Below are 27,126 nucleotides of genomic sequence, written 5' to 3' on the forward strand. Positions count from 1 at the left end.
TAAAAAGTGCTTTAAGCCAAAGCTAAGATTCCGTAACTAAAAAACACAACATATAATAGAGTAAGCATATGAATCATACCTCACTGTTGAATTGTTAACTGGGTCGATGTGCTCCATTCTTTCATTCATAGATTCTCCAAATTCCTTATAAATGAAGATAAGCAGAGAGAAATATCTACGCTTCAACGTGCAAATATCTAAATATCCTCGTGAAAGCGTATTGTTCTTCATTGCTTTTACGGGGAAAAAATAATAAAAATCTGTATATTAAACAAGTTTGAAAAAAGAGGATCGTAAACAAAAAGAGCTGCAAGGAGCAACAATTAGATGGGACATATTGAACATAATCATTGCTTTTGAGATAAAACAGAATATATGGGAAAGATGCTTCAAGTAAACTAGTGAACCGAAATCAAAAGAGAGTTCAGCATTATGCATACACTTATTTCCAAATCAACAGAACAAAATTATTCTTTGACATACCAATAAAAGAGGAACACAGAAAAGCATGTTATTTAAAAAATAGATACATATGTTAAATGATTATACTAAGCACTTGATTACAATATCCACTAGTTATAGGTTATGAAATATTTTAATTGATTTCCAACACCAAACTTGTATTCTTTCTCTCAAAGAAAGGTGAACGAACAATAGGAAAGGCACACAGCTTAATCCAGGGGGAAAAAGAACAAAAAAGAGAAAGAAGAAGCAAGTCTCCACCAGTCTGCCGTTACCAAGCCCCTGCAATTGTTACTACTTACTGGTGGAGTACAACATATATCAATATATCAAGTTTGGCTTCCTGGTAATAGCAGAAAGATATGTCTCAACAGTGTCCTCCAATAATTGAGACCATGAAGGATTTCAAGTTTCAACTCCAGAAAGAAATGTGTTTATACACAGTCAAACTACTGATGTTGTTCGCTTATGCACATTTGTCATATAAAAGGCTATCATAGCAAATCTAATCTCAAGTCTGAAATAATCACCCTTTACAGTTTACAGCCACTCACAAGGAGGGCGAAGGCTAATCAGGACAAGGCGAGTCTGATAAAAGTGCCCTCAAGCTCAAAATGCTGGTGACAGGACAGATTACTAAACCAATCATTACCACTATGGATGCCAGTCCTCTACTCCAGACAATAATTGAGCAATTATCAATGTTTCATCTCTTCACTTTCCACTGTTAAATAAAGCAAGAAAAAGTTTGGAAGCTAGTACACTGCACTTATTTACTTAAAGACGAGCAAAATTATTTCCTGCCCTTTATGTTGTTTCTACCCTTGTATTACCTAATAAAATTATAAAATGTCTAACTGTCCTGCTCACTTAAATCAAACTATACAAATATTAATGAACTGCAACTAATTAAGAAGATGTACTACCATTATCAGATATGGGATATACTCTCAGCCGAAAAAGCTAAGCTAGCTCCTTAAGGATTTTGTAACAACAGAACCGACTTCATTTATACAGTTGAAATTCTCACAATTGAAGGTTAAGTTTCCGACTTTCCATCATATTACACAGTATTACAGTGGGGTTTTATAACACACAATCAAACTGGAATTGCTACCAAGCATATCCTAAGGCCTTTTGAGAAAAGCAAATAAGTAAAAAAAAAAAAAATCAAAAGCAATACTCAAGGCACCATAGCACTAAGAAAACTAAGGTTCCATCAAAAACCACTAAGAAAAATTGTGAGGAAACTTTCAGAGCTTTGATTCTTCTTCCTTTCTCTTTAAAGGTGATTTTCCAAATTAGACTTGATGCCCTCTTTACTTCACATCATAAGAAACATGTCCGAAAACGACAGAATTGATAAAGCAATTCATCGAGTATCAGTGGTAATAAAAGGGGTCTTTAGGCTGATCAGTTTCTACTTGCCTTCCTTTAGAAGAACGGTGTTGGAAGGGGATAAACAAGCAAGTGGAACCTTTACGAGAAACATCTGAAAGACTGTACTTACCTTGGATTAACAAGAGGAAACTCCACAACGATGTCATTACTTAACTGAGAAGGCATGATTCCACAGATACTAATAAACACAGTTACATCAATACAGACTTCCAATCTTTTGAACGTAAAAGATACGGAGTAATATGCAATTACAGTTGTAATTACTGGTTTACAGAGCTCAGATGTTTTCCAACGTTTAGCGTTGTCTTAGCATATTAACTCATGTGGAAATGATAGAAGGTACTCATCTATTTAGTTACAGGGAGGGGTAAACGAATGTATTCATCACCATTTCAAAAGACTAGGAGCAGCAACATGTCCAGTGATGATACTGCGAAAAAATATAGCCCTACACTATTGGAGTTAGGGGTGAGCAAAAAGCCAGGGTACCCTAAATCGAACCGGTTAGGAACCTGCGGTTCTGTTGTAACAGGTTCCGGGTAACAAAATTGGGAACCTGTTGTAACAAGTTCCGGTTGAAAAATCGGAACAGGTACCCTATTCTGTACACACCAATTCTGATATGGAGTACTCGAAACCACGAACCGGGACCATGTAAAAATGATTCATTATGCCCAAAATATAAAAAATCCAAGCTAATTTTTGGAAAATATAAATATAGAATTCCAATATTAGCCCAAACTATAAAACAATCAAAGAACAAACCATCAATTAGATTTTTTACAATAAATTAGCAATTATTTATTTAAACTTTTAAAATGACATGGTACCCTGAATTGGAACCTGTTGGCTGTTGCAACAAGTTTCGATTCTCATTTTCAGGAACTTGTTGCAACAGATTCCGATTCCGGTTCCCATTTTCAGAACCTGTTGCAACAGGTGCCAGTTCCTGAAATTTTGACGGGGTGCCTGTTGTGCTCACCCCTAATTGGAGTGTTGGTTCAACAGATCCACATTGAGTCATGTGTCTCCTCAATCTTGGAAGTAATAATTAAATTCTTCAGAAGAGGACGGCAGATATTCTAAAAATATACTCTGTAAATGGCAAGAGTTGTCAAACTGCTCAAACATGGTCCTTAATTTCTTCCCTACACTATTTCCAGCTAATAGATAGTGAAAGTAAAGACTATATTTAGCACACAAGTTCACGACATGTATCACACACACAAAATAGAGTATGTATTCACTCAGAATGCAGAACAAACGCGCACACATACACAACCAAATATTCTTAGGGAAAGTGAACAGGGGAATATCCCCTGCCAGAATTAGCTTCATGATTTTGGAAGATTAAAACGACTGCTTGCAACTCCAGAAGACCATCAAAGAAAACTAAGTTTCAGAATCCAACGATTAATAGATGAGCACACTAGGTACTGATGCTTTTGGTTAAGTCTCTATCCTTTGGATACTGGCAACCAAAACCACATATCCAGTTTCTCCTCCACCCCCAGGCCTTCAGACACAATGGGAGAAAAGTGGAATAAATAAAACTCAACCCACATATTTTCAACTGGTGCATCTTCCCCTCTTTTACGCCACAACAGAAAATTCAACTATTCCCTCCGTTCATGATAAGTGCCGTTTAAGGTTATAACAAATCAGGAAGATGCTAGCAACAAGTTACGTTGCATTTATAACACAGATAAGCAATTATATACCGCTGTTTTGCCGATAATCTAGAACAAGAAAAGTTAATAAAAATATACTTTTTTCAGGAACAGCGAGAGGATTTTTATTGTACAGAAACGCAAGCGATTTTAGAAACATTTTGGCAATTTCAGTTTCCAGGAGAACAGAAAAAATAGCACTTTTGGTTGGAGAAAAGAATAGATCACAAGAATTCCTATAAAATTTGCACATTTCAGCTACTTTATCCTATATTCCTATTGACCCGCATAATACTCCATAACCAAAAAGATTACAGTGGAGAGAAATAACCATCCACACTCTAATTCATGAATATGATACAGCAAACAAATGTTAAGTTATATTTACTTTGGTTACCTTTTTAACAGAGAAATAGTTCTTCAAAACGCCTGACACCTCAGATCATTTGTCAAGATGGAACTACTTTCAGCTCATGCATCCAAACTTATAATTTTATTTTGAGCTATGGATCTTTCCTTCTTTAATAAAAGAAACTATCCATAATTGCCTATCACTACCTCCATAGCAAAATAAGGGTTTTCTTAACTTCATTTTCTAATTTCATAACATCACTAGTCTAAAATATCGTAGCACTATTACTTATCAGTTTATATTCCATACAAATATACAATAACTAAATCTCCATAATATGTGTGCACGACCTTAAAATTCAAAACACTTACTTTTGAATTATAGTGATTAATCTAGTCTCTATCCCCCAGCAGGAACTACGAGATTAGCAATGTAGGTTTAAGATGCTTAAAGATACCTTATGTTTGTTTCAAGATTGATATATAAAAAATATGATTGCAAAAACCAACCCACTGCAGGTAAAATACCTATCAGAATACCATCCCTCTCTTGGAGATAAGAAAAGCAGTTTATTGACAAAGAATATAACATGGGATGTAGTAGAAGTAAATTAGTACACCCTCCGTCCCTAAATGATCGCCCCAATTTCCTTTTTGGTCCGTCCCTTTGAGTTTGCCCCATAACATTTGTAGTATGTGGTGCTCACATGTTTCCTCTCACATTCTATTATCTAAATTAGCAAAATGACAAAACTACCAACCCACTTGCTTTTCTTTTGCCTTCTTTCTTAATAAAGTGAAAAATGTTGTTTGGGACAATCTTTTAAGGACGGATGGAGTAATAGTGAGCAATTTGAGCTTTCCTTAATAAGAGATCCCTTTCTACAAGATCAAAAGACAATTAATACAGTATAATTAAGAAAGAAACTTGTGTTACAATAAGCATACCTTTATATTATGTGCCTGTGAAGATCATCCAATCAATATAGATGCAAAATTGTTCATGGATGTAATTTATTCCACTCAACAGATACAACCACCAGGTCATCAGGAAACCAAGTTATGAATCCTAGATTAAGATCTTCCAATGCAAATGTTTCAGCAATTGAAACAATCAGCCACATACTAAGTTATCTGCAGAACGTATACAACAATACAACCTCCAAAGCTCTTCCAGTACAAATGTTCATAAGCTAATAAGCATTGCAAATACTGAGATTTAGTTGAGGACGGATTACGAGAATAAACAAATAGATAATAATCAATCTCCCAATTTCGCACCTTGAACGCTTGCTCCTAACAATTAAGGTCATATTGTAGAAACAAAGAAGACAATCTCCAAAAGGAATGGACAACCAACAAGAGCAAAGTGCTAGGGATGAACTACTGCTCGATGAGGCCTGGGAGCATTAGGATTCCCACGTTCATAGAAGATTTGAAAAAGAGAAACTGCTTCCGACGCCCTTAATCCTCCGAAACATTTGAAACCAGCTATTCCAGCATTATTTGATGGTGTACAGCTTGTTGCATGCAGTGAAAGAACTGAACCACATCCTCCAAACTTTTCATTTCTACATCCATAATACACTTCCTTTAATCCAAGATACGACAAGGCACTTGCACACATTATGCATGGCTCACATGTAACATAGAGGACACACTCTGAAATCCTCTTAGCAACTTCAGATTCCGAAAGGCCATCTCTCTGCCATTGCTGTAGAAGGCCATCAATAGCTTCCATCTCTGCATGCCTTGTAGCATTTCGTGTCTCATTAGTACGATTACTTCCTGATGCAATGACCTTCTTGTTCTCGACAATTACACAACCAACTGGCACTTCAAGTCTGTCAAGAGCACCCTTAGCTTCCTGTATAGCTAGCTCCATAAATGCATCAGAATCTAGAGGAACTCCGGACTCAACCAAATCCATCATCAAAGTAGGTGATCTAAGATCTAGTTTTGAGGACTATAATTCACAGCAGATAAAGCAAGGAGCCCTTTGACTGAGAAGGAAACCTAACTGCAGGAACTTGCTTCCCTCCGGTAAATGAGACAAGGAATTAAGCTTCTGCATCCAAACAAGAACACATGAAAGCAGTAAGAATATCGGCATTCAAAAAAAAATGACAAGCTGGAGGACTGGACCAGGAACGGAAGAGCAATAGCACGTTAAAGAATATAGCTTTTCTTGATAAATGATGTCAAGAAAAAGATTATAATATCTAAGGGGAATGTTACATCATCAGTCATAGCAAAGGGCCTAAGGTTAATTCATAATATCTTTTCTATGTTATCTAAGTGCATGTTTGGTATGAATGTTGGAAAGGGAGTAGAATGGAAACAAATAAGAAGGGGAAAGGGTAATGTTAACTATTAACATTATTGGTTGTTTGGTAGATTCTAGGAAAGGAATCACTGATGTACGATTCCCTTACTCGATGTTTGGTGAGTAACAAGGGAAGAAATCTCTTATCTAGTGTATGGTACATCTATATATGTACTTCGTACAACATAAAACAAGAAATCTAGTAAATTGAAAGTTTGAAACTAGTACAACTAAAATCATTATAAAATACCATAAAAACAAAATAGCATCAGTCATAACAAAATATTAAAATCAAGCGAGGAGATCTCTCGAGTTCTTGAAGCAAAAAACAAGCTACAACTATTACAACCTTGCTTTAAAAGCTAAAACATGACTATCTCGACAACCTAAGATAGAACAACACTAGGAAATTAACATCAGAACTTCAGACTTCAGAGGCAAAGAAGACAAACAGCAACACAGTCAACTAAATGGGAAAAACCTCACCCACAGTCAACCACTGCATCAGAAGACAGCAGTACAGGAAGCAAGCATCAGCAGCAGAATTTGGCACTAACGGACAATCTCCATCATCTAAAACACCCAACTTTGGACAGAACACTAACCAGACTACCTCCAACATCTAAAACCAACCAGAACAGAACAACAAACCTACACAAATGCTGAACACAGCAGCAAACTAACCGAGGTACAGGGGGGCTAAACTCCAAGTTCGCAAAATCACTTAAATAAAGCAACATAAAAATAAAATAAAGCAAAGACATAGTAGTGCACTTCATGGATCGGAATCGAGTACGTCGCAATATCAGTAAAGACACATAGATTGACACAAAGTTCACTTTTGCAATTTACATCACTTTCTCTTATTAAATGACCCAAGTGCAATGAGTGTAACACCTTCCTATTCTTTCTTTTTCCCCTGATTTGAGCACCCCTAATTGTAGATACACTCATAAAATAATAAACCTAAAAAATCATAAAAACCACAAACCATTTTAATAACCGATTGAAGTTGTTTTGCCCATCTATTCCTCCCTAGATGTGTCATTTCAAGAACCTAAAGCAAAGCAAACCATAAGCTACCTAATATATGAAACAGAATAAAGACAACAAACAACACTTTAATGAAAATTCAGCCGCCAATTAAAGCCTCTGCTCAATTCCTAAGTAGCTAGGTGAGAATAACATAATATATCACCAACTAGGTGAGGCTTAATGCTAGGGTGTTGTTCTCTAGGTATCTTGCTAGCATGCAAATGAGGCTTAATTCTACTAATTTTCATGTACTCAAACACCTGAATAACTGCATTGCATCCTGGGTCATCTTAGAATCAACATAATATATCACAAATCAGTAGCGGATCCAGGATTTCCCGGATGGTGGGTCACCATCAGCAATGGCTCACCATACAATCAATAATCAACACATAAATATAAGAGAAAGTGAGAAACATATTTATCAGTCCAAAATTAACAACATCCAGTAGTTTTTTAATAGAAAGCAATTCAAATAAAAAAAATCCAGCAACTCTTCAAAAACAATTCAACTACTACAACACTGCTACCAAATTACAATTGAACAACTACTCCAAAAAAGTCAGCAATTCAACAACAACGTCAACAACAATGTGAAAGAATCATGATTAGTTGATTACCATTTACCAAATACCAAATCAGTAACTCAGTCAGTCACAACCGCAGACTACCAAAGTACCAATCTCATGAATTCTGTAACTCGCCCATATTTAAGCCTACTTTAAAGATACTAATATGACTTATTAGCTTAACTAATTATTAAAAATTTCGGCAGCACTTCCCCTAAATATGGACAACCTAAAATATTATTTATGGAATTACGTCATAATATCTTTAACCTGCTACAAATACATCATTCCAACAAATTAAATTTCCCAATACACCAAGAGGGTGTTACTGCTACACCTACTTAAAAAGTAGATGCAAAGCTAAGTACTATTCATACTACATAACTAAAAGAATTCTAATAACTTGTACACAGTTATTAAAGTCTTCCATAGAAGAACACTTTAGCTAAGTTCTCAACTTTACTTCACGTGTACCCAAATTTCAAAGCCATTGCCTGCATCTCCTGCTCACCATAATTAAATGGGTCGTCACAGGTTCAGTCCCAAAGGGGAGAACAATGAAACAAACACCAAACAAAGAAAAAGAATCAGCAAAGCTGGTAACCACCACTCCACTCAGTAAAATAAATATTAAAGAAATCATATAAGCATAAACAAGTTAAATAGTACATATAAAACTCAAGACATCGTTCTCAAATAATTTTGAATAATAAAATATAAAACAAACTGAATATTTGAGGATTTCTAATGGTTTTCTATTTGAGCTATTCTCTAATCGTATAAACACTATCTCATATATTCCTAATTCCTTGAATTTCTCCATTCTAAGTAGATCCGGGAGTCCCTGACAATCTACTGAACAATAGATAGATCCGGGAGCCCTGACAATACATCCATTCTTCGTCGGCCAACTAATTCAATAACCTATAGTGTGCACACCCCCCAACTCTAGCTTTTACGTGACCCGGGAGCCCCTGAACAGTCACACCAGAGATGAGGACGGTTTACCATCTTGCCACATACGGCGATAAATAAATTCTGAATTGCCACATACGGCAAAAATCATTAAATCCCACAATCATCTTAAACTCAAATCTCCAACACTCAAAAAGTTTCTCCGATTGAAAGTAATTAGCTCACTCCTATTCAATCATCCAATTCCATAACTTAAAAACATGATCTTCGCTATTAATCCAACCCACAAAGTATCATCATTCTCTAATTCATTTACTCATATCAAACATCCACGCTATAGTAAATAAAACAAACAAGATAAAAGTCACATTTTCACGTCGCAAATATGATGGTTTTATTTATAGAAACATAGTAAGCGTAATTCGTAAAACATCTTTGATGATTCAATACGTATACTGAAAACATTAGAAAACCAAAGTTTAAAACTTTCATAAGAAAGGTTGCTTAATATCGTAAAAAGAACATTTCTAGATTTGCATTTAAATCGTTAGCACATAAATTAAAAGGTTACGAACGAAGGAGGTGTCCATGGGGTTACCTTGAGGAAGCTCTTAGCGTAATTTTGGATATTCTATTCCCCAACTCGTTCTTCTATTCCAAAGCTAAATCGAAATCCATAAGAATAAAAAGGATAGTTAGTCTCCTCCTTAGAAATTCTAAAATTTGTTTGATCTAAATTCTTAACTAGCTTATTGCAATCTCTTTTCCCAAAAGTGTGAAATAAGAGTACTTCTTTAATTTATAATACCAAATTACATAATAGTTCAATTCATAAATATCACTTATACGTTTATAGTAACTTCCTTTCTAACATAAGTGTAGAAATTCAAAACTAGTTAATTAAAATAACCCATTATATTCAAATAATCTAAAATAAGAGTATACTTGAATATAAAAATATAAACAACTTACTAAAATACATGGATATATGCTTAAAGTATCAAAGTACCCACATTTTATTTAATTTTGAAAAATATAAGTTCTAAAACCATTCTAAAATTATCTGAAAAATGCTTATAAAAGCTCCATTCAAAAACGAATTCAAATAATAACAATTGATTACAACTCAATAAATAATCTACTAACTTCATGATATCCATAATTCAAAGCAAGGAAATATAATGAAAATTAAGTACTTCAATAGAATCCTATAATAGTTAAAATTCAATAATTGTTCATAATTCTAAACTTTGATTCCAATTTAACTAATTTGAGCTAGATTATATACTTTGAATATAGAAAAATCAGAAAATATAAATCCAATTGAATAGTTAGGGTTTAATGTTTAGGCAAATTACAATCATAATCTATCCAGAAAAGGGAAAGGGAAAGGGGTTGCCGCCACCACCACCACCGGCGACCTGACGCCGCCGGCAGCAGCGCGGCAGAGATGCAGCTGCGCGACACAATAGAAAAGGGGATAGGAAGCAGAGAGGAGGGGCTACCTGCAGCGGCGTGATGGCGGCGGTGAGTTGGCAGCGACGGTGGGGCGGCGCAAGGAGGGGAGAAGGAACGAAGTAGAAGTGAAGGAGAGGGAGAGGGAGGGAGTTACGGGAGGAGTGAGATGACACGCGCCCATGGTGCAGGGGCTGCACCAAAAGGCAAAAACATTAAAAGAAAATGCAAAAAACAAAACAAATGAAAAAAAACATAAGAAATTAAATAGAAAGTACGTAATAACGAAAATAACATTGACCAACCTCTGAAAAGAACATTAATGTTAAAAAGCTAAAGAAAAGGTACAAAAATAAAAATAACATATTCTATCTCCTGATAAACTATAAAAAGAACTACTATTTTTCAAAAAAACTCATGTGAAAAATGCAACAGAAAAACAAAATAAAAATACATATTATCGATAATATTATTAAATATTAAAAAACTATAAAAAGTCAAAAAAGTTAAAAATAACACAAAATAATAATAAAAAAAAAAAAATAACAACAACTTTTTTACAAAACACAAAGAACAAAATCAAAAGAAAAAAAAAATAACAAAAACTCAAAATTAAAAAAAAACGACGACAAAAAAAAAGAACATAACACATGAAAAAGAACAACATTTTTTTTTCCTTACCAAACAAAAGAATAGAATGAAAGGGACGAAAAGAACAACAAATCTATATTCTTTTACTAGTATTGAAGCCCGTGCGATGCACGGTTTGTCAATTTTCGTACATATTTGTTTTATTATATCATCGTATACAAATAGTTGTTTTTATAAAGTATACGTACAATAGTAAGTTAAAATATGTCCCATTTCAAGTTGGAGTATAAATGTGTTCTTAATATTTAAAATGTTTATGAATAAGACATTTATAGGAAAATTGAGTTATGAAATGGTTAGTTCAATAATGGTAAAACTCGAGTTAGTTATTCATGTGTTCTCTACAAAATTATTACATATACTTTGTATAAGTATAGACTCACTCTGTCCTTATTTTTTTCGCCCCATATTTTGTTTAGTCAATTCCTTAGAGATTGCTTCATTTTTGTATGATATATTAAATTTACCCTATAAACGCCATTTACTTTGCATTCAGTTTCCTTCAATATAACGTCAAAAAAAATATGGGAAAAGTAAAAGTAGGATAAATTTATGTTGAAATCTACTCTCCTTTTCTTTGTTATCATCTTTTTAAATATTTATCTTATCACTATGGGTAATATACATAGAGTATAAAACATGGTAGAGATATTCGTATGGAGTGTTTTAAAGTAATAATAATTCTGTGTTATTTATCATCTTTTTAAAAATTTATCTTATAATTATGGTTAATATATTATAGAGTATAAAACATGAAAATATAGAATATTAAACAATGCAAGTAGAATTCTGTTATAATATAAATTAATCCAAATATCAAAGGTTTAATAAAATAAAACTCTACTATATATTTCAGTAAAAATTTGCAAAAAAGAATAAAATAAATTAGAATATTGTTTGACTATTTGGTACGGAGTATAACAATCTCAATGATCTTTTTGTGTACGTATTGATATTTTCCATCATTCCATGTTATTTTGTAGCAATTAAAACCATGGCCCTTAATCCTTATCGCATAATGAAAATGATATGTACAAAATATGGGAAAAATAAAAGTAGGATAAATTTACGTTGAAATCTACTATCCTTTTGTTCGTTATCATCTTTTTAAATATTTATCTTAATATGGGAAAAGTAAAAGTAGGATAAATTTACGTTGAAATCTACTATCCTTTTGTTCGTTATCATCTTTTTAAATATTTATCTTATCATTATGGGTAATATACACAGATAAATTTACGTTGAAATCTACTATCCTTTTCTTCGTTATCATCTTTTTTTTAGTATTGCGGCCTAATAAAAGGTCGTAGCTGATCATACAAAGTAATCTTAATATTCATCAAAATGACACTAAAGATTTACTTAATACTTAAATTAGGATGATGAGTTCGATTGGACAATTGAATATTTTCATATGTTAATCATATTATCATATCTTTCAAACTCTAAAGAATTGAGAATAGGTTAGTACTTAATTTGCATTTAGATGGTCTTCGATTTCTTGAGAGATTAGAGTTTGTCTAGTTGGATTTCGTTGCTGACTGTGTTTGTTGGTGGGGGTTGAATATTAAAAGAGAATAAAAAGGGAATGTAATCGTTATTATTAAGGTAATTGAAATTACAATCACCACTAATTTTTTTTAATAACATCTAACTTTCAAAATTCTTGATGCAGGGCGATCTTGCGAGGTTGGTGTAATTTTCACACCTATATTGTGGTTTGTTGTGCCGGATATAAGACAACCTACTGGCACAAAATCGTTTTAAAATCGAACAAATACAAATCGATTCCATAATAGACCTGAATTGAAATTGCCCGATCGAATTAAAACTGACTCGAACCTAAAATGAAAAATGATCAGATTTGACCCGAATTAAAAAGTGATATGAACATAAATAATGGCCCGACATTAACCATTCTCAACATGAACTGACCTGTCCATAATCGATCTGAACCCAAGCCAATGGCCCAATTTAACAACCCTACATATAATTAAGGTTACAATGTGTTATCAATCTGAAATCTCAATTTAACAGATAGTCAACTGTTGCCACTCCAGTTTTGATCCCCAAGCTAAGATAAAGGCGTGCAAAAAACATAAAATACTCCACTTGAATCGTTAAGAAGTACTCCGTACAAATTTCCAACAACCAATTCGATCTCGATCCTCATCCCACCTGTTAGATTACAAAACTCCCGCAAGTAAACATTTAATAAACAAATTTGTTTGATAAGTGCCGGAAACATATTGGAAATAAATATAAAAATTCTAAAGTTAAGCACTTATTCCGGAATTAATGTTGGTGAGTTACTCAATTACGAAAGGTTATGATGCTTTAAGCTATACACCATATTTTTATCCGATAAGAAACGCAAGCAAATTATAGTACTCCGTACATGCTAACAACAACGACATATTAGAGTAATATAAAAAATTCGAAGACTACCTATCACACCGGAATTATTCTATTTTGTTTCGTGAAGTTTATATGTATATATATATACAAAAGGGTAGAATAAGTTTGTGGAATCTATGTTTATCATATTAAGTAGTCAATTATGTCAAGACTCTAATATATTTATCTAATATTATTTATTTAATTAATTAATAATTTAATTATATGCGATGATGTGGAAATCCTACGTGGACGCTCCGAAATCTCTCCAAAAAACTCCCCTTTATATATATATATATATTAGATTAGTTGTATTTGTTCTTTTCAAACCACTTAGTGTTCTAATTAAAAAGACGAAAACGACGATATTTTGATGCACTTAAAACTAGATCTATATTTTTATTTAAACGTATTTTTGTTCTTATCTCACGCATCAGATCTATGTTCTTTTATTAATTGTTATTTGTTCTATTCAAACGATTTTATGTTCTAATAAAAAAGACGAAACGACGATTTTTTGATGCACTTAAAACTAAATCTATATTTTAAAAAAAAGTATTTTTGTTTTTTTTACCACGAATCAGACTATGTTCTTTTTTAAGTGTTATTTGTTCTTTTCAAACCATTATATGTTCTTTTTTAAGAATATATGTACGTTGATATAAAAGAACAAACTATGTTGATTTAAAAAAATAAACCACGAATCAGACTATGTTCTTTTTTAAGTGTTATTTGTTCTTTTCAAACCATTATATGTTCTTTTTTAACAATATATGTACGTTGATATAAAAGAACAAACTATGTTGATTTAAAAGAACAAACTATGTTGATGACACAGTAAAAGTAAAGTTGTGAAAAGAACATAGCAATTTGAAAAGAACATTAGAGGAAAGAACATGGAAACGTACCTTAAACACTTGATTAATATTTATCAGGAGCATCAATATCTTTTAATAAATCTTCAAAAACTGATCTCAATCCTCGGAAAATATCACGCTCTCCAGAGATTCTATTGCTTCGAAAACTAGCCAAATTGAACTAGTGTTTTTCTTAATTCACTTATTTTCAACAAACGAAAAACATTCAAAAGGAATTTTAGAGAGAGAATAAGGAGAAAATGTATTTTTTATCTCTTTCACTCACCATCTCATTCTTTCTCTCTCAAAAAATCTCTCTTATGTTGAGAGAATATAAATCATCTCCTCTTTCTCTCTCTAAAATGTATTTCTAAAATGACTAATGGTTATGACTCATAAGTACAATTATTATATACCCCAAACCTTTAAAATGCATGAACTCAAAACACTATGCTTAACAATAGTGTATTGAGTCACATTTAGGTGAAATTCACTATTCATAAGGAAAGTTTTTATTTTCCTTCCCTTTGAAAGCTCTATCAGCCTTGCTCAATCAACCAACGTTCGATTCTTGGTCGACCTTGCATATTTCCAAATTTTTTTTGCCATCCCTTTTCTCCTTTCCTTTCTTTCTTCTGATCCACCTCCTGGATCGTTTTCACTTTCTAACCTAAGCTCATCTCTCCTCTCACCTCCGCCCCCTCTCCTCAAATCAGACTCCACAACGAGCCACCAAATTCCGATCTTCCCACCACCATTCATGTGTCGTTCGTCACAGACTCAACCAAGTGGTGGCGGTGCTGCGTTCGAGCTGAATCGTTTCTTCGATGACGGATTTTTTTTCCTGTCGGAACACCAAGACGCAACTCTTCCTTCTCTCTCCAACTCCGTCACACACAGCAAGACTTGTTCATCGAAAAACCCTAATTCCTCCGAGTTCATCTTCATCAACATCAATGCGATCCTGAAATTTTCAGCAAATTCTCTCTCCTCCTCTGCCATGGCTGCCTTATGCAGGCTCATTCCCTTCCGCTTTCGTGTTTTCTCTCGGACTTACAGTACTTTTATGTAACACCCTAATAATTCCTTGCTTTTTATAAAACATTTTCCAACTTAAAACACAGGAATTACCAAGATATTACCGCCACCGTGATAACGGCTAAGGCTATTTACCAGAATTACGCAGCGGAATTAACTAACTTTCAAAACATATTAAATAAATAGTTAATGGTAATTAAACAAGTTGGAACCGTTGAGGCCCAAACTAAACAAACCGTTTGAAAATCCATTAACTGAAAATAGTAGTATTAGTCATGACTATAAATAGAAATAGAGTTTATAAAGTACGGAAGCATAAAACTCTCAACTCAAATCCCATGATAACTTCTCCCGCAAGTTATCTCTACAAACCTGCTTTATTGAAAATCTACTCCCTAACAACGCAAATGCAATTGATGGATCATCATAGGGTCATTAAGGCGAAGGCCATGACCAGAAGACATGAAGCACGAAGTCAGCAAAGCTGAGTACGGACAAGCTAGAATAACATTCTATCCTAACATGCTTCACTCGACAATTAAATAATCCACATGCAAAAGCCATAAAATAAACAAGTAAACATGGAGACAAAACTCGACACGAGACACGACTTTTGACTCACAGTTTAATAAAAAGTAGCTTCGAACGGGTAAAGTAAAGTATCCTCAAAAGGAAAGAAAGGGTGATGGGAGCCAACCATACGCCAAAAATAAGTCGGGCTACTACCGACAGTCGGGCCATACCGACAGGAATTCCAATGCACAACGGCATAAAAGAGAATGAAACAACGTCTTGTATCATTCTAGGAGTACAAGTTTTCCGGCAAGACTCCCCCCATTGTTCATACTCAAGGTATATACGTTCCAAGAGTTTTGAAGCTCTTTGAGTTACACTTTACGTTAATTAGTATATTATGTTCAAGGCGACTCAAGACACAACATACAACAATCGAACAATCAAACAAGTAAACAATGACTCTTTAATATTTTACTTCTTTAGGACTTGTGATCAAACAAGACTCAAGTGAAATTACTCCCATTGTTTCTTCTCAAAAACACTGTTTGAGATAACCCGACATTGCCTATTAACAAGCGGGGTGTTCCCTTAGCACGAATTGTCCTTAATTAAATTCACATAGACTCTCTAACATATTCTACCCCTTGGTAGAATATATATTGCTCACTGGCAATATTCGACTGGCTCAATGATTATGTTAGACATCCTGTACTATAGCATAATAATAATAATAATAACTTGCATGCGAAATACTCATACATGCAAACCAACTTGAACAACATGCTTGACATAATTCAACGATTATAAAAGTCCATAACATGATAGTTCAATAGAATCTATAAAGCATAATTCAATTCATAACATACTCATTCATATAGATTCAACAATAATAATAACATGCTTGTTCTCAACGTTAAACATGAATTCATAACAACATAATCATTCCCAATCATCAAACATGAATTCATAACATATAAGTTCACATGATTCGCATTCAATATACTTCACAAAGTCCTCAAGGGATGGGTGGTCACCCTAGACTTGTACGTACCTGGAATACCTAAGTACGGGGGCCACTGTGCGAATCACGACTCACTAGAAATCAACTCCTATAAAACAAATAAGAGAACTAAATTATTATATATCCATGTTTACTAAATTTCCAACAACTATTTAAGAAACTAAAACCCTTAGTTTAATTAAAATTCATTCAATAATTGGTAATTTAATAGTCTCAAATAGTCAACTCAAGTCCTAGCATAAAAACATTGACTTTCTAGCTTTAAAACTCTTAAAAACCATCCTTTTAAAGCTAATAAACATTCTGAAAATTTTGATTGATTCCCATAATTTAAATTTTCATTAAATTATGTAAGTCAATTGCTTAATCAATTTGGAACCAAAACCCTAGCAATAGTTTAATCCGAAAACAGGTTTTGACTTCAAAAATCCACACTTTATAACATATTAAATCTGAAAATCATAATTTTAAATCATCAAAACCAATCTCTTTAATTAAAACACAGTACTAACCCAAGACGGTGTTCATAACCGTTTTAATTAATCTAAACAATCCAATAATTAAATTTAATCACAATAATTAAAACAATTTAAAACTGAAATCAAAGTTTAAAAAAAGTATACAATTGATTATCACCAATCAACAACACACACACACAACAATTGATGTGTTGTGTGTGTGGGGCGTCGAGCAACAACAACACACACGGCACAGCAGCGCACGACACATCAGCGCGCGCGAGGGCAACGACGAGGCCTGGGCGGGGGCGAAGGAACGCGAGGTGCGCTGGGCAAGAGAGGGAGGGCGCGCGAGGTGCGCGCACAGCAGAAGCAGCAACGAGTGCTACACACTGCGGGCTGCGACGAGGGCGAGCGGGTGAGGCGAGCGAGAGAGCAAGGGGTGTGCGGTGCGCGTGAGGCGCGACTGGGCACACGAGCGCAAGGACACGAGCAAGGCACTCGTGCCTTGGGGCTGAAGCAAGGGCGGGCGAACAAGAGAGAGGGAGGAGAGAAAATTCAGACATTTTAGGTTGGGGATCTCATGAAGGGGAGGGGTATTTATAGGTTCTCATCCCTTCATGGGTTAGGTATTAGGGTTTAAGGTTGGGCTTGCTTTTTGGGCTTAGTTGAATTTAATCCTTGCAAGCTTTGTTGGGTTTAATTAAAACAAAACGATCGGGCTTTAAGTTTATTAAATTCGTTTTTGAAATACGACCCAACAATTCCCGACAAAATAAATTCCTTGAATTTATTTAATAAAATACGGTTTTCGAAATAATTAATATTTAGTTAATTAAAAATAAAAAGCGCAATTAATTCTCATTAAATGAAATTAATTTATAAAAAATACAACGAAATTCTTTATAAATATAATAAAATATATTTATAATTATAGAAAAGTACGAGGTATTACAGTCTACCCTCCTTAAAAGAAGTTTCGTCCCGAAACTTGGGCACGGAAATCACAATTTTAAAACTAAACTTGAGACTATTTTGAGACTTTAGTGCGTTTTATTTGCAAAAAGTTTTAGTTGCTGTACTCTTTAAGTAATTCAACATGACAATAAACAGTGAAACTTGACTGGAAACAACGATTCAAGCATATCCTTAAGGGTAAATTGGGTAAATAAGGTAAAAAGCGCCAAATTCTACCGCACTCTACCCCCATTAAAGAAAACGAGTTACGGCCCCGTAACTCAACTAACCTCGGGAAAAAGCTCGGGATATTTCTTTCTCATTTCCTCCTCCGCTTCCCAGGTAGCTTCCTCAGACTCTTGGTTAGACCACAACACTTTTACGATCTTAACATCCTTAGTTCGAGTGCTACGCACTTTGCTATCAAGTATCTTGACAGGTCTTTCCTCGAAGGTCAAACTTTGGTCTAACTCTATGGTCTCCGGTTGCAGTACATGAGACTTATCCGGGACATACTTCCTCAATTGGGACACATGAAACACATTATGCACTCTATGCAAATCCATGGGCAAGACTAGTCTATACTCTACCTTCCCTATCCGTTCTAAGATCTCATATGGGCCTATATATTTTGGGCTAAACTTTCCCTTCTTCCCAAATCCCATCACTCCTTTCATTGGTGAAACCTTTAACAACACTTTGTCACCTACTTGGAACTCTTCATCCCTACGCTTTAAATCTGCGTAGCTCTTTTGGAGATCTTGCGCGGCTTGGATTTTGGATTGAATAGTCCTAACCTGATTCATAGTGTCCTCTATCAATTGGGGACCTAGTACAACGGTTTCACTAATGTCATTCCAACACAGTGGACTTCTACATTTTCGTCCATACAGGGCTTCGAATGGTGCCATTCCAATACTGGCATGATAGCTATTGTTGTATGAAAACTCAATTAAATCTAGGCTATTGTAACACCCCGACAATTCTCTCTTTTCTAAAATAATCTTTTAATATAAAACGTAGAGAATTATCAAGGCATTATCGCCCGTGTGAAAACGTAACGGCTTATTCAGAATTTTGCAGCGGAAAACATAAAACTAACTTTTAGGTTCATAAATAATCTATTACATATTAGGTCCAAACCAATTAACTGAATTAAGGAAATACGAATAGTACGACAAATTTCAAATCCAAGTTAACAAATTAAATCACTTAATTAAACAAATAGAACTACAAGCTCTCTAATCCCGATCCCAATGATGCATCATCTTCAAACCTGTAGATGGGCAACGCTTATTGATCCTTAGAGACTGCTCACCAAAGATGGGTCATCACAGGATCAATAAGGCATAGCCATGATCAACACACACAAACAAAGCACGTAATCAGCAAAGCTGAGTACTACATACTAAAACAACAACAATCCTAGCATGATACTATCAAACCAACAACCCTAACATGATACTAATAAATATAAGTAAGGACAGACAAAACATAATAATTTGACGACTATACTTGACTAGACTAAGCTAGACTTGATAACCATAATATTATTTTAGTTGAAATAGACAATGGACCGAGTTGACCATCCAGAAGTCTTCACTAAGGAAGACGAGGTACGGGCGCGACTCCGTAACCTCAGTGACCTGCGATATCGAGGAACGTTTAAATAAAAATAGGACACGGTGATCAATCCGGTTCCAGAAAAGGCCATGGGCTACCACCATGAACCCCAACTCCCGTTTGTCCGTCACTTCAGACGTGCACAGTCTAAAGCTATTGCTATTCAGTTTCACTTTACATGATTTATAAATTGAGATTCCGTTATGACTCAACCATTACATAAGACAGACAATTCACATTTGTTCACAACTGTTTTTATCTTGGAATTAAGTAAGTGATCATAAAAGCATCAATCAAGACTCATTCCAACTTAACCAACCTTTCCTTTAACCATGAGCAACCCTGTATATGGGCATAAAGTTTCAACCTACTAAACAAGGTCCTCCGCCCTTATAAAGTAGTGAAAAGATAGAAAGGGAACAACAACCAATCGATCCAACCCAATCATATAGAATAATCTAGTGTTCCCAACCAACATGTTTGTATCAAACATCCATACTAACATGTTACAGTTTTTATAGTGCAAAATAAGTTCAATAAGTTTGTCCAACAGTATTAAACATGCACATTCAATATAACCCAGTTCGTCCATAATATCAACATCACCAAGTTCAACAACAAGATTCAACATGGTTTCAACAATTAGCACACATTCCAAGCACACAGGTATGTACGTACCTTGTATAAACAACTAATAGGCCACTTTAACACTTTCAAATATCGCCTAAAGAAAATTCTCCGCCTAAAACAACCAACAAATAATCCCAATCAATTTCTAATCATTCGCAACCATAATAAAGCATTCCAAATACATCCTAAATATACTTAGAACATTCCCCAACATCAAAACTTGAGTATTTGATTTCCTAGCATAATAATTATTGAATCAATGATTGAAATTCGTTGAAAACTCTTCGCAAACATCATACTTTAATTTCCAGCAATATAACTACTTTCAAACTGCTCCAAAACATAATTAACATGTTTGAAATCATAAAAACAATAACTTTAATAATTCCTAAACATCCTACCATGATTTAAAATTATTAAAAACCTTAAAATTCATACTTTAAATAATTAAAAATCAATATTTCAATGCATTTATATAATCTGAAAATTAATAATTTAATTATGCAAACATATAATTCTTGAAATTCATAATCAAATCATAAAAGTTATAATTTTAATTCAAGAAACATAATTAAATTATTAAAACGTAATTAAATTCATTATTTAGTTTAGGGTTTAAGGAAATAACCAAAAGTTAGGAGAGAGGAAGGACGAAGGCATGGCTGGAGGCGCGGCTGGAGGCGCGGCTGGGCGACAGGGTTGCACACGGAGGTGCGCTGGTGGCTGCGAACGCATAAACAATCGAGTAAGGTTGTAGAAAACGAACAAGAGAAAGAATGAAGCAAGAGAGGGAGGAGGAATAAGAGATTACCGGCGCAGCAAGCATGGAGGCGTCTCAACGGCGCGGCAAGGTGGTGGAGTAGTAGCGGCGACCAGGTGGTGGTGGTGTGCGAGAGGAACACGCAAAACAGAACCCATGAATAAGGAGGGCAAATCGAAAGAAAGAAAACGAAAGAGAAGAGGAGGTGGAAGGATTACCGAACGAAGGAGGAAGCCGGGCGTCGGAGGAGAGCAGCGGTGGTGCGGCTTGTGGTGACGGCTGCCGGCGGCTGGGGTGGAGTTTTGAGGGTTCACGTGAAGTTGAAGGAAGGAGGGTTAAGGGTTTTCTAGTTCACGTGAATTTGATGGAGGGAGTGTTTGTAATTTTTTTTTTTTTCTTGTTTTTGTTTTTTTTTTTTTTACGTACAATAAGAGTAGGGAGGAAGAGTTTTGGGTCTTATAGTTTGGGCTTTTCCAAGTGGGCTTAGAATTAGGATTTCAATCCAAAATCAATTAGGATCGTTTTCTAAATTCAATCGGTTTTCGTAATTCGATTTCTTTTCAACGTAAAATTCTAAAATTACTCTTGATTTCATAAAACGTTGAAATATTTAGAACGTATAAAATAAATTACGTTAAATATATATTTATTACTAAACTTCATAAATTCTATTTAATTATAAATAATATACGTTAAAATATATTTAATAAAATTTATAAATTTACGGGGGATTACAATCTACCCCTCTTAAAAGAAGTTTCGTCCCGAAACTTGACACGAAATTTCCCGCATTTTTCCCAAAAGCTTTTAACTTATTCTTACTAGATAAGTACTTGTGCCACCGATGTGCACTCTTTTGCCAACTCAAAGCTATTTGTGTTACTCATGAACACCTTTTCTTATGCGGAGAATCTATTTGCTTTGCATTAACTTGTAAAATTTGCTAAAATAAGCAATAAAATGCATAAAAATTCCATAAAATAGGTAAAAAGCGCGAATTTCTATCGCATTCTACCCCCTTAAAGAAAACGAGTTACGCCCTCGTAACTCACCCCAGGGAATGACTTTGGATATTTCTACTTCAACGAATCATGCCCCCAAAGCTATATTTCCATTAAAATCATAGCAAGTGGGATTTCTACACTTCTTTCCACACAATGCCTCAACAGGTTCCATCTTAAAGCTCGCATAGTAACTATTGTTGCAAGAAATTCAATCACTCTAGTTGGTCTTCCCAATTACCCTTAAAGTCAATAACACAGGATCTCAACATATATTCCGTTAGTAATCTCAGTCTGTCTATCGGTTGCAGGGTGGAAATAAATACTCATTTCAATGTCGTCCCCAAGATTCAACTGGACCTTATTGCCAAAATTTCGGACTTTTGTTCTCGGTAAGGATCTTACAAGTTGCCCTATAAAGGTAATGTCTCCAAATATTCGTAGATAACACCATAACAGTTATCTCTAAGTCATGGGTTTGGTAATTAGCCTTATAAGGTTTCAATTGACGCGACAACAGCTAAATCTAGAAAGCTTCCTCACATTTCTCACTTCACTTGAAATTCGATTCCTTTTTCATCAAGTTGGTCATTGGTTTTGCTTACTTCGAAAAGTCTTTCACAACTTCCTATAATAGTCGTCTAGGCTTAGAGAACTTCAAATATCGGACACGTTCTTTGGAGTAGGTCACTCACTCACATCTTGAATCTTAGCAGGATCTACAGAGACTCTTTCTGGTCAACTTTTCCTTTTTACCAAACCTCCTTATGTCATAACTCTTGGTCTTAACTCTTAGCACTTCCACCAATTCATACATTTTCATCTTTTCAAGACAACAAATGATTTCTAACGATCCTGGACCACTCGAATCTTCTCTTAATTTTATTCCCTTAAGTAACGTAGTTTTCAATCAATTTAGTCGTCACTTTTCCGTCGATGTTACTTATACACACATGACTTCAAGATCCGTATACTTAATTCATATAAAATAAATTCTTTCTAAGCGTCTCCAATATAATTCCCAAGTGTTTGACATGCTCTTTCTCATTCCTTGAATAAATCAGGATATCATCAATATAATAACGAACTTAATTCGGAATTCGTGGAAAATCTTATTCATCACATCCATAATTATGGCAGGTGCATTGTTTAACCCAAAAGACATTATTCTAAACCCATAATGACAATAACGAGTCCTAATGAGGTCTTAGGCCCTTATCAGCTATCCTTAATTGGTGATACTTCGAACACAAACCAATCTTCGAGAACACACTCGCCCAATTCAATTGATCCAATATTTCATCTCTCCTATGCAAAGGATACATGTTCTTGATGGTGATTAATTTCCTAAAATCAATGCATAATTCGATACTCTTATCTTTCTCCTTAATAAACAACACAGGAGCTCCTCACGGTGACGCACTAGGCCTAACATACTCCTTAACGAAACAACTCTTGCAATTGTGTCCTAATTAGATAATTTATAGGTGTCGTTTCAGGATTTAACTCTGTAGAGAACTCAAATGCTCTAGCTGGTAACATACTTGCAATTTCGCTCGGAAACACATCAATGAATCCACTCACAATGGCAACATCCTCAATTTTAACTTCAACTTCTTTACTCACCTCTAACACACTACAGAAAAATCGTTCACACTCTCTATTCATCAATTTCCTCACTTGCATTACAGAAATAACTAAGGTTCTTGGACTTCTCAAAACATCTACATGAGCTCAACCTTTCAATAGGGTTCCTTAAACTTACTTTCTGCATTTCACAGTCTACCTTAGCCTTGTACAAACTTAGCCAGTCCATCCCCAGAATTACATCCAGGTCCCTCAGATTAAACTTTTATCAAATCAGAAGGAAAAACACAATCTTTTGTCTTCAAAGACAAGTTCTTAAATAATCTTATACACCTTATGGTTACACCAGTAGGCCTAATAACAGGTAAATCAATCATTCAAAATCTACTAACTTCAGACTCTTAATAAGAGATGACGAAACAAAAGAATAAGCTTTCCCTGAATCACATAACTTTCTAACTAGCACAGAGTTAATAGAATAGTAACAGAAACTAAGTCAACGGGTTGTTCAGCTTCATTTCGACTTATCACAGACAGTTTACCCGGGGCCTTGTTATGGTTGTTATTCTAATTAACATACTTATGGAGGTTTCCTTGGCTGTCTTACGACCCTATAGGCTTCAAACTCTAATTTCTTGACTGGTTAAATCCCGACTTCACCTGTTTAGCACTCTCATTACCATTTTGTTCCTTTTTCCGTTTAGTAAAGCACTCATACTTCCTATGCCTCTTTTTCTAACAATAGTTACCGTTCATTAATTCTCCCTTACAATTCCTACCAGGATGGTTGTTATTGCACATCTTACAGTGATACACCTTCTCCGATTGGTTCCTATTGTTGTGCCCCTGTTTGTTCCTTCCTTGAAAGTTTCCATATCCATTCCCATTCCCATTTTCATTCATATTCCTCTTGAAATTCCCTTGGTTTTCCCCAGCATTACACATTTTTCTTTTCTCCCAAGAACAATATTTTTCTTGTCCCTTCTAGACTGCAAACCATAAATATGAGCAGCTTTCACATACACAATATCCAAAGATGTAAAGGTTTCCCCACCTAATCCTAATTGGATCTCCTCAGTCAAACCTTTCTTAAACCTCAGAGCCTTTAGCTCCTATGTGGCTACAACCTCAGGTGCAAACTACGACAGTGCTATAAATTTGCTATAGTAATCGGCAATGGTCATGCTCCCCATACTAAGGTTTACGAATTCCTAAACTTTTTGCTTTCTCATAAAAGGTAGGGTAAAATTTCCCTTAAGGCAGTAACAATTGAATCCTAATTGAATATCTCAGCAGTGCTAAGACTAACTCTATTCTCTTTCCACTATAAATCAGCTTCGTCTTTCAAATACATGACAACTTGACCCACTCTCATATTCTAAGGACAGTTCACAGCCTCAAACAATTTCTCAAACTCTCTAACCTAGTTCTCTAAAAAGTAAGATCAGTTTCCCCCTTAAAGTATGGTGACTTAACTTTGGCTAGTCTCTCAAACATGTCCCCAGCAAAATCGGGACGCTCAGTTCTCTCTTGGGTCAGCTTTTCCGCCAAGAGGCGAATAGCAGCAACTAAGTCATTATTGTTGGCCATCCTAAAGCGCGACCTGTAAGTAATATATTCTATTTTACGTTCGAAACTTCACTTAACATTATCCTAGCAATGTAATATCACACCAGCATCCAGAATTCACATACATAAACAATCATTTATGAATGATATTCGCATACATGACATTCAACTGAGAAACAAGGAACAAATTCAATCATCACGAATAATAAGGCAGAATAAAAGAAGAAAACATTCTCTTTGCATGCCCAAAATAAACTCTTGATCCTTTGGATAATCAATGATCTAACTCTATTCCTCAAAAGAATGTTAATAACAATCCTAAATATCCACAACACACCTGTCCTCAAAATAAAATTAAAAGTTCTATGACATAAACATAAACTATTGTTGGCGAATTATGGAATTCTCACATTGGGAACGAATGCTTTAACTTTTATTGCTAATTCTATAAAGGTTTAATACATCCTTGAAAAGAATAAAGAATAACTCAAACTCTTATTGCTTTAACTTTAAACTGTTGTAGCTTTGCTACTTATTCTCCAAAACATTTAAGAACAAACTAACTATTACAACTTCAAATGTTTAAGGCATCTTGCCTATCTGTTCTTTCCTAGGAATTTGTGAAGTGAAATCTAGATCCTCAGTATTCGTCGATCTTCTCAAAGGATCCTATGTTGGTGTACTTGGAAAGAAGCGTTTTATTCATGAAACAAACAACTTAAGATCTTACTAACGATTTCCCAACCAAAGCATAATCAGAATTCAATAAAACAATAAGTTTGGTGGAATCAAACAATTTCTATGCACATTTACATGCAACACTTAAACATTTAACACATGCACATAGGAATTAACTTCTTATGCTAGCAATTAACTATTAATGCACATATAATTCTATCCTATATGCCCTTTCCTATATTACCCATCTCTCATAAACTAAAGCATTGAAATAATTTAAATAACAAAGTAAAAGGACGATAATATAAGAAAATTATAACATAGAATAATAACATAAATAAAAATATATAATAAATAAAGTAAAATAAATTAAGGAAATGCGTAGCGAATAAATTCGAAAATAAAGTTATTAATTTGAAAAAAATTTTATATTTCCTAAACGACGAATTCTAACTCTCGAAACAACTTAAAAGAAAAAAATTGAACTCCTTTAAAAAGTGTACTCATTATTTATTTATTTATTTTGAATAATAAATAATAAGAAAAATAAAAATGTCGAAAGTATCACTTTAACTTGAATAATAATTTGATTTCGAACTTAAATAAGAAATATCATATACTTTCAAACAAGATAAAAGGAAATCGGCCCCCCAAAAAAAAGTACCAATTTTTGAACACTATAATACGTAGAAGCTCGATTTTTAAGAAATTTATTTTAAATAACTAGATAGTTAGGCGCCTAAAAAAATTGTTAAAGTAAAACCTTAGCTTCTAGATACCACTTTGTAACACCCCGACAATTCTCTCTTTTCTAAAATAATCTTTTAATATAAAACGTAGAGAATTATCAAGGCATTATCGCCCGTGTGAAAACGTAACTGCTTATTCAGAATTTTGCAGCGGAAAACATAAAACTAACTTTTAGGTTCATAAATAATCTATTACATATTAGGTCCAAACCAATTAACTGAATTAAGGAAATACGAATAGTACGACAAATTTCAAATCCAAGTTAACAAATTAAATCACTTAATTAAACAAATAGAACTACAAGCTCTCTAATCCCGATCCCAATGATGCATCATCTTCAAACCTGTAGATGGGCAACGCTTATTGATCCTTAGAGACTGCTCACCAAAGATGGGTCATCACAGGATCAATAAGGCATAGCCATGATCAACACACACAAACAAAGCACG

The 27,126-nt window shown here is 34.4% G+C and overlaps 1 protein-coding gene across 3 annotated transcripts; it reads right to left on the minus strand.

The window, feature by feature from the left end:
• Positions 1–79: 79 nt before the first annotated feature.
• LOC110786901 (tRNA-specific adenosine deaminase TAD2) lies at positions 80–10,414 on the minus strand. Of its 3 annotated transcripts, XR_008932721.1 has the most exons (4): positions 10,235–10,411; positions 9,328–9,391; positions 4,833–5,952; positions 80–260 (listed from the first exon to the last, which is right to left on the minus strand). XR_008932721.1 is itself a non-coding variant. In XM_021991482.2 (3 exons), exon 3 carries the CDS (start codon positions 5,815–5,817, stop codon positions 5,257–5,259), a length of 561 nt encoding a protein of 186 aa, XP_021847174.1. In that variant the 5' UTR covers positions 5,818–5,952; positions 9,328–9,391; positions 10,235–10,414; the 3' UTR covers positions 80–5,256. The 3 variants fall into 3 exon arrangements, 2 of the variants coding, with proteins under 2 accessions (XP_021847174.1, XP_021847176.1); XM_021991482.2 differs by having other exon boundaries at positions 80–5,952; positions 10,235–10,414; XM_021991484.2 differs by lacking the exon at positions 9,328–9,391 and having other exon boundaries at positions 80–5,952.
• Positions 10,415–27,126: the final 16,712 nt, after the last annotated feature.

The sequence above is a fragment of the Spinacia oleracea genome, chromosome 4 (assembly GCF_020520425.1).
Source record: "Spinacia oleracea cultivar Varoflay chromosome 4, BTI_SOV_V1, whole genome shotgun sequence".
NCBI classification, from domain to species: Eukaryota; Viridiplantae; Streptophyta; class Magnoliopsida; order Caryophyllales; family Amaranthaceae; genus Spinacia; species Spinacia oleracea.

Excerpts from the sequence above, each read along its gene's own strand:
- LOC110786901 (XM_021991482.2), bottom strand. The coding sequence starts at position 5,817 with ATGATGGATTTGGTTGAGTCCGGAGTTCCTCTAGATTCTGATGCATTT.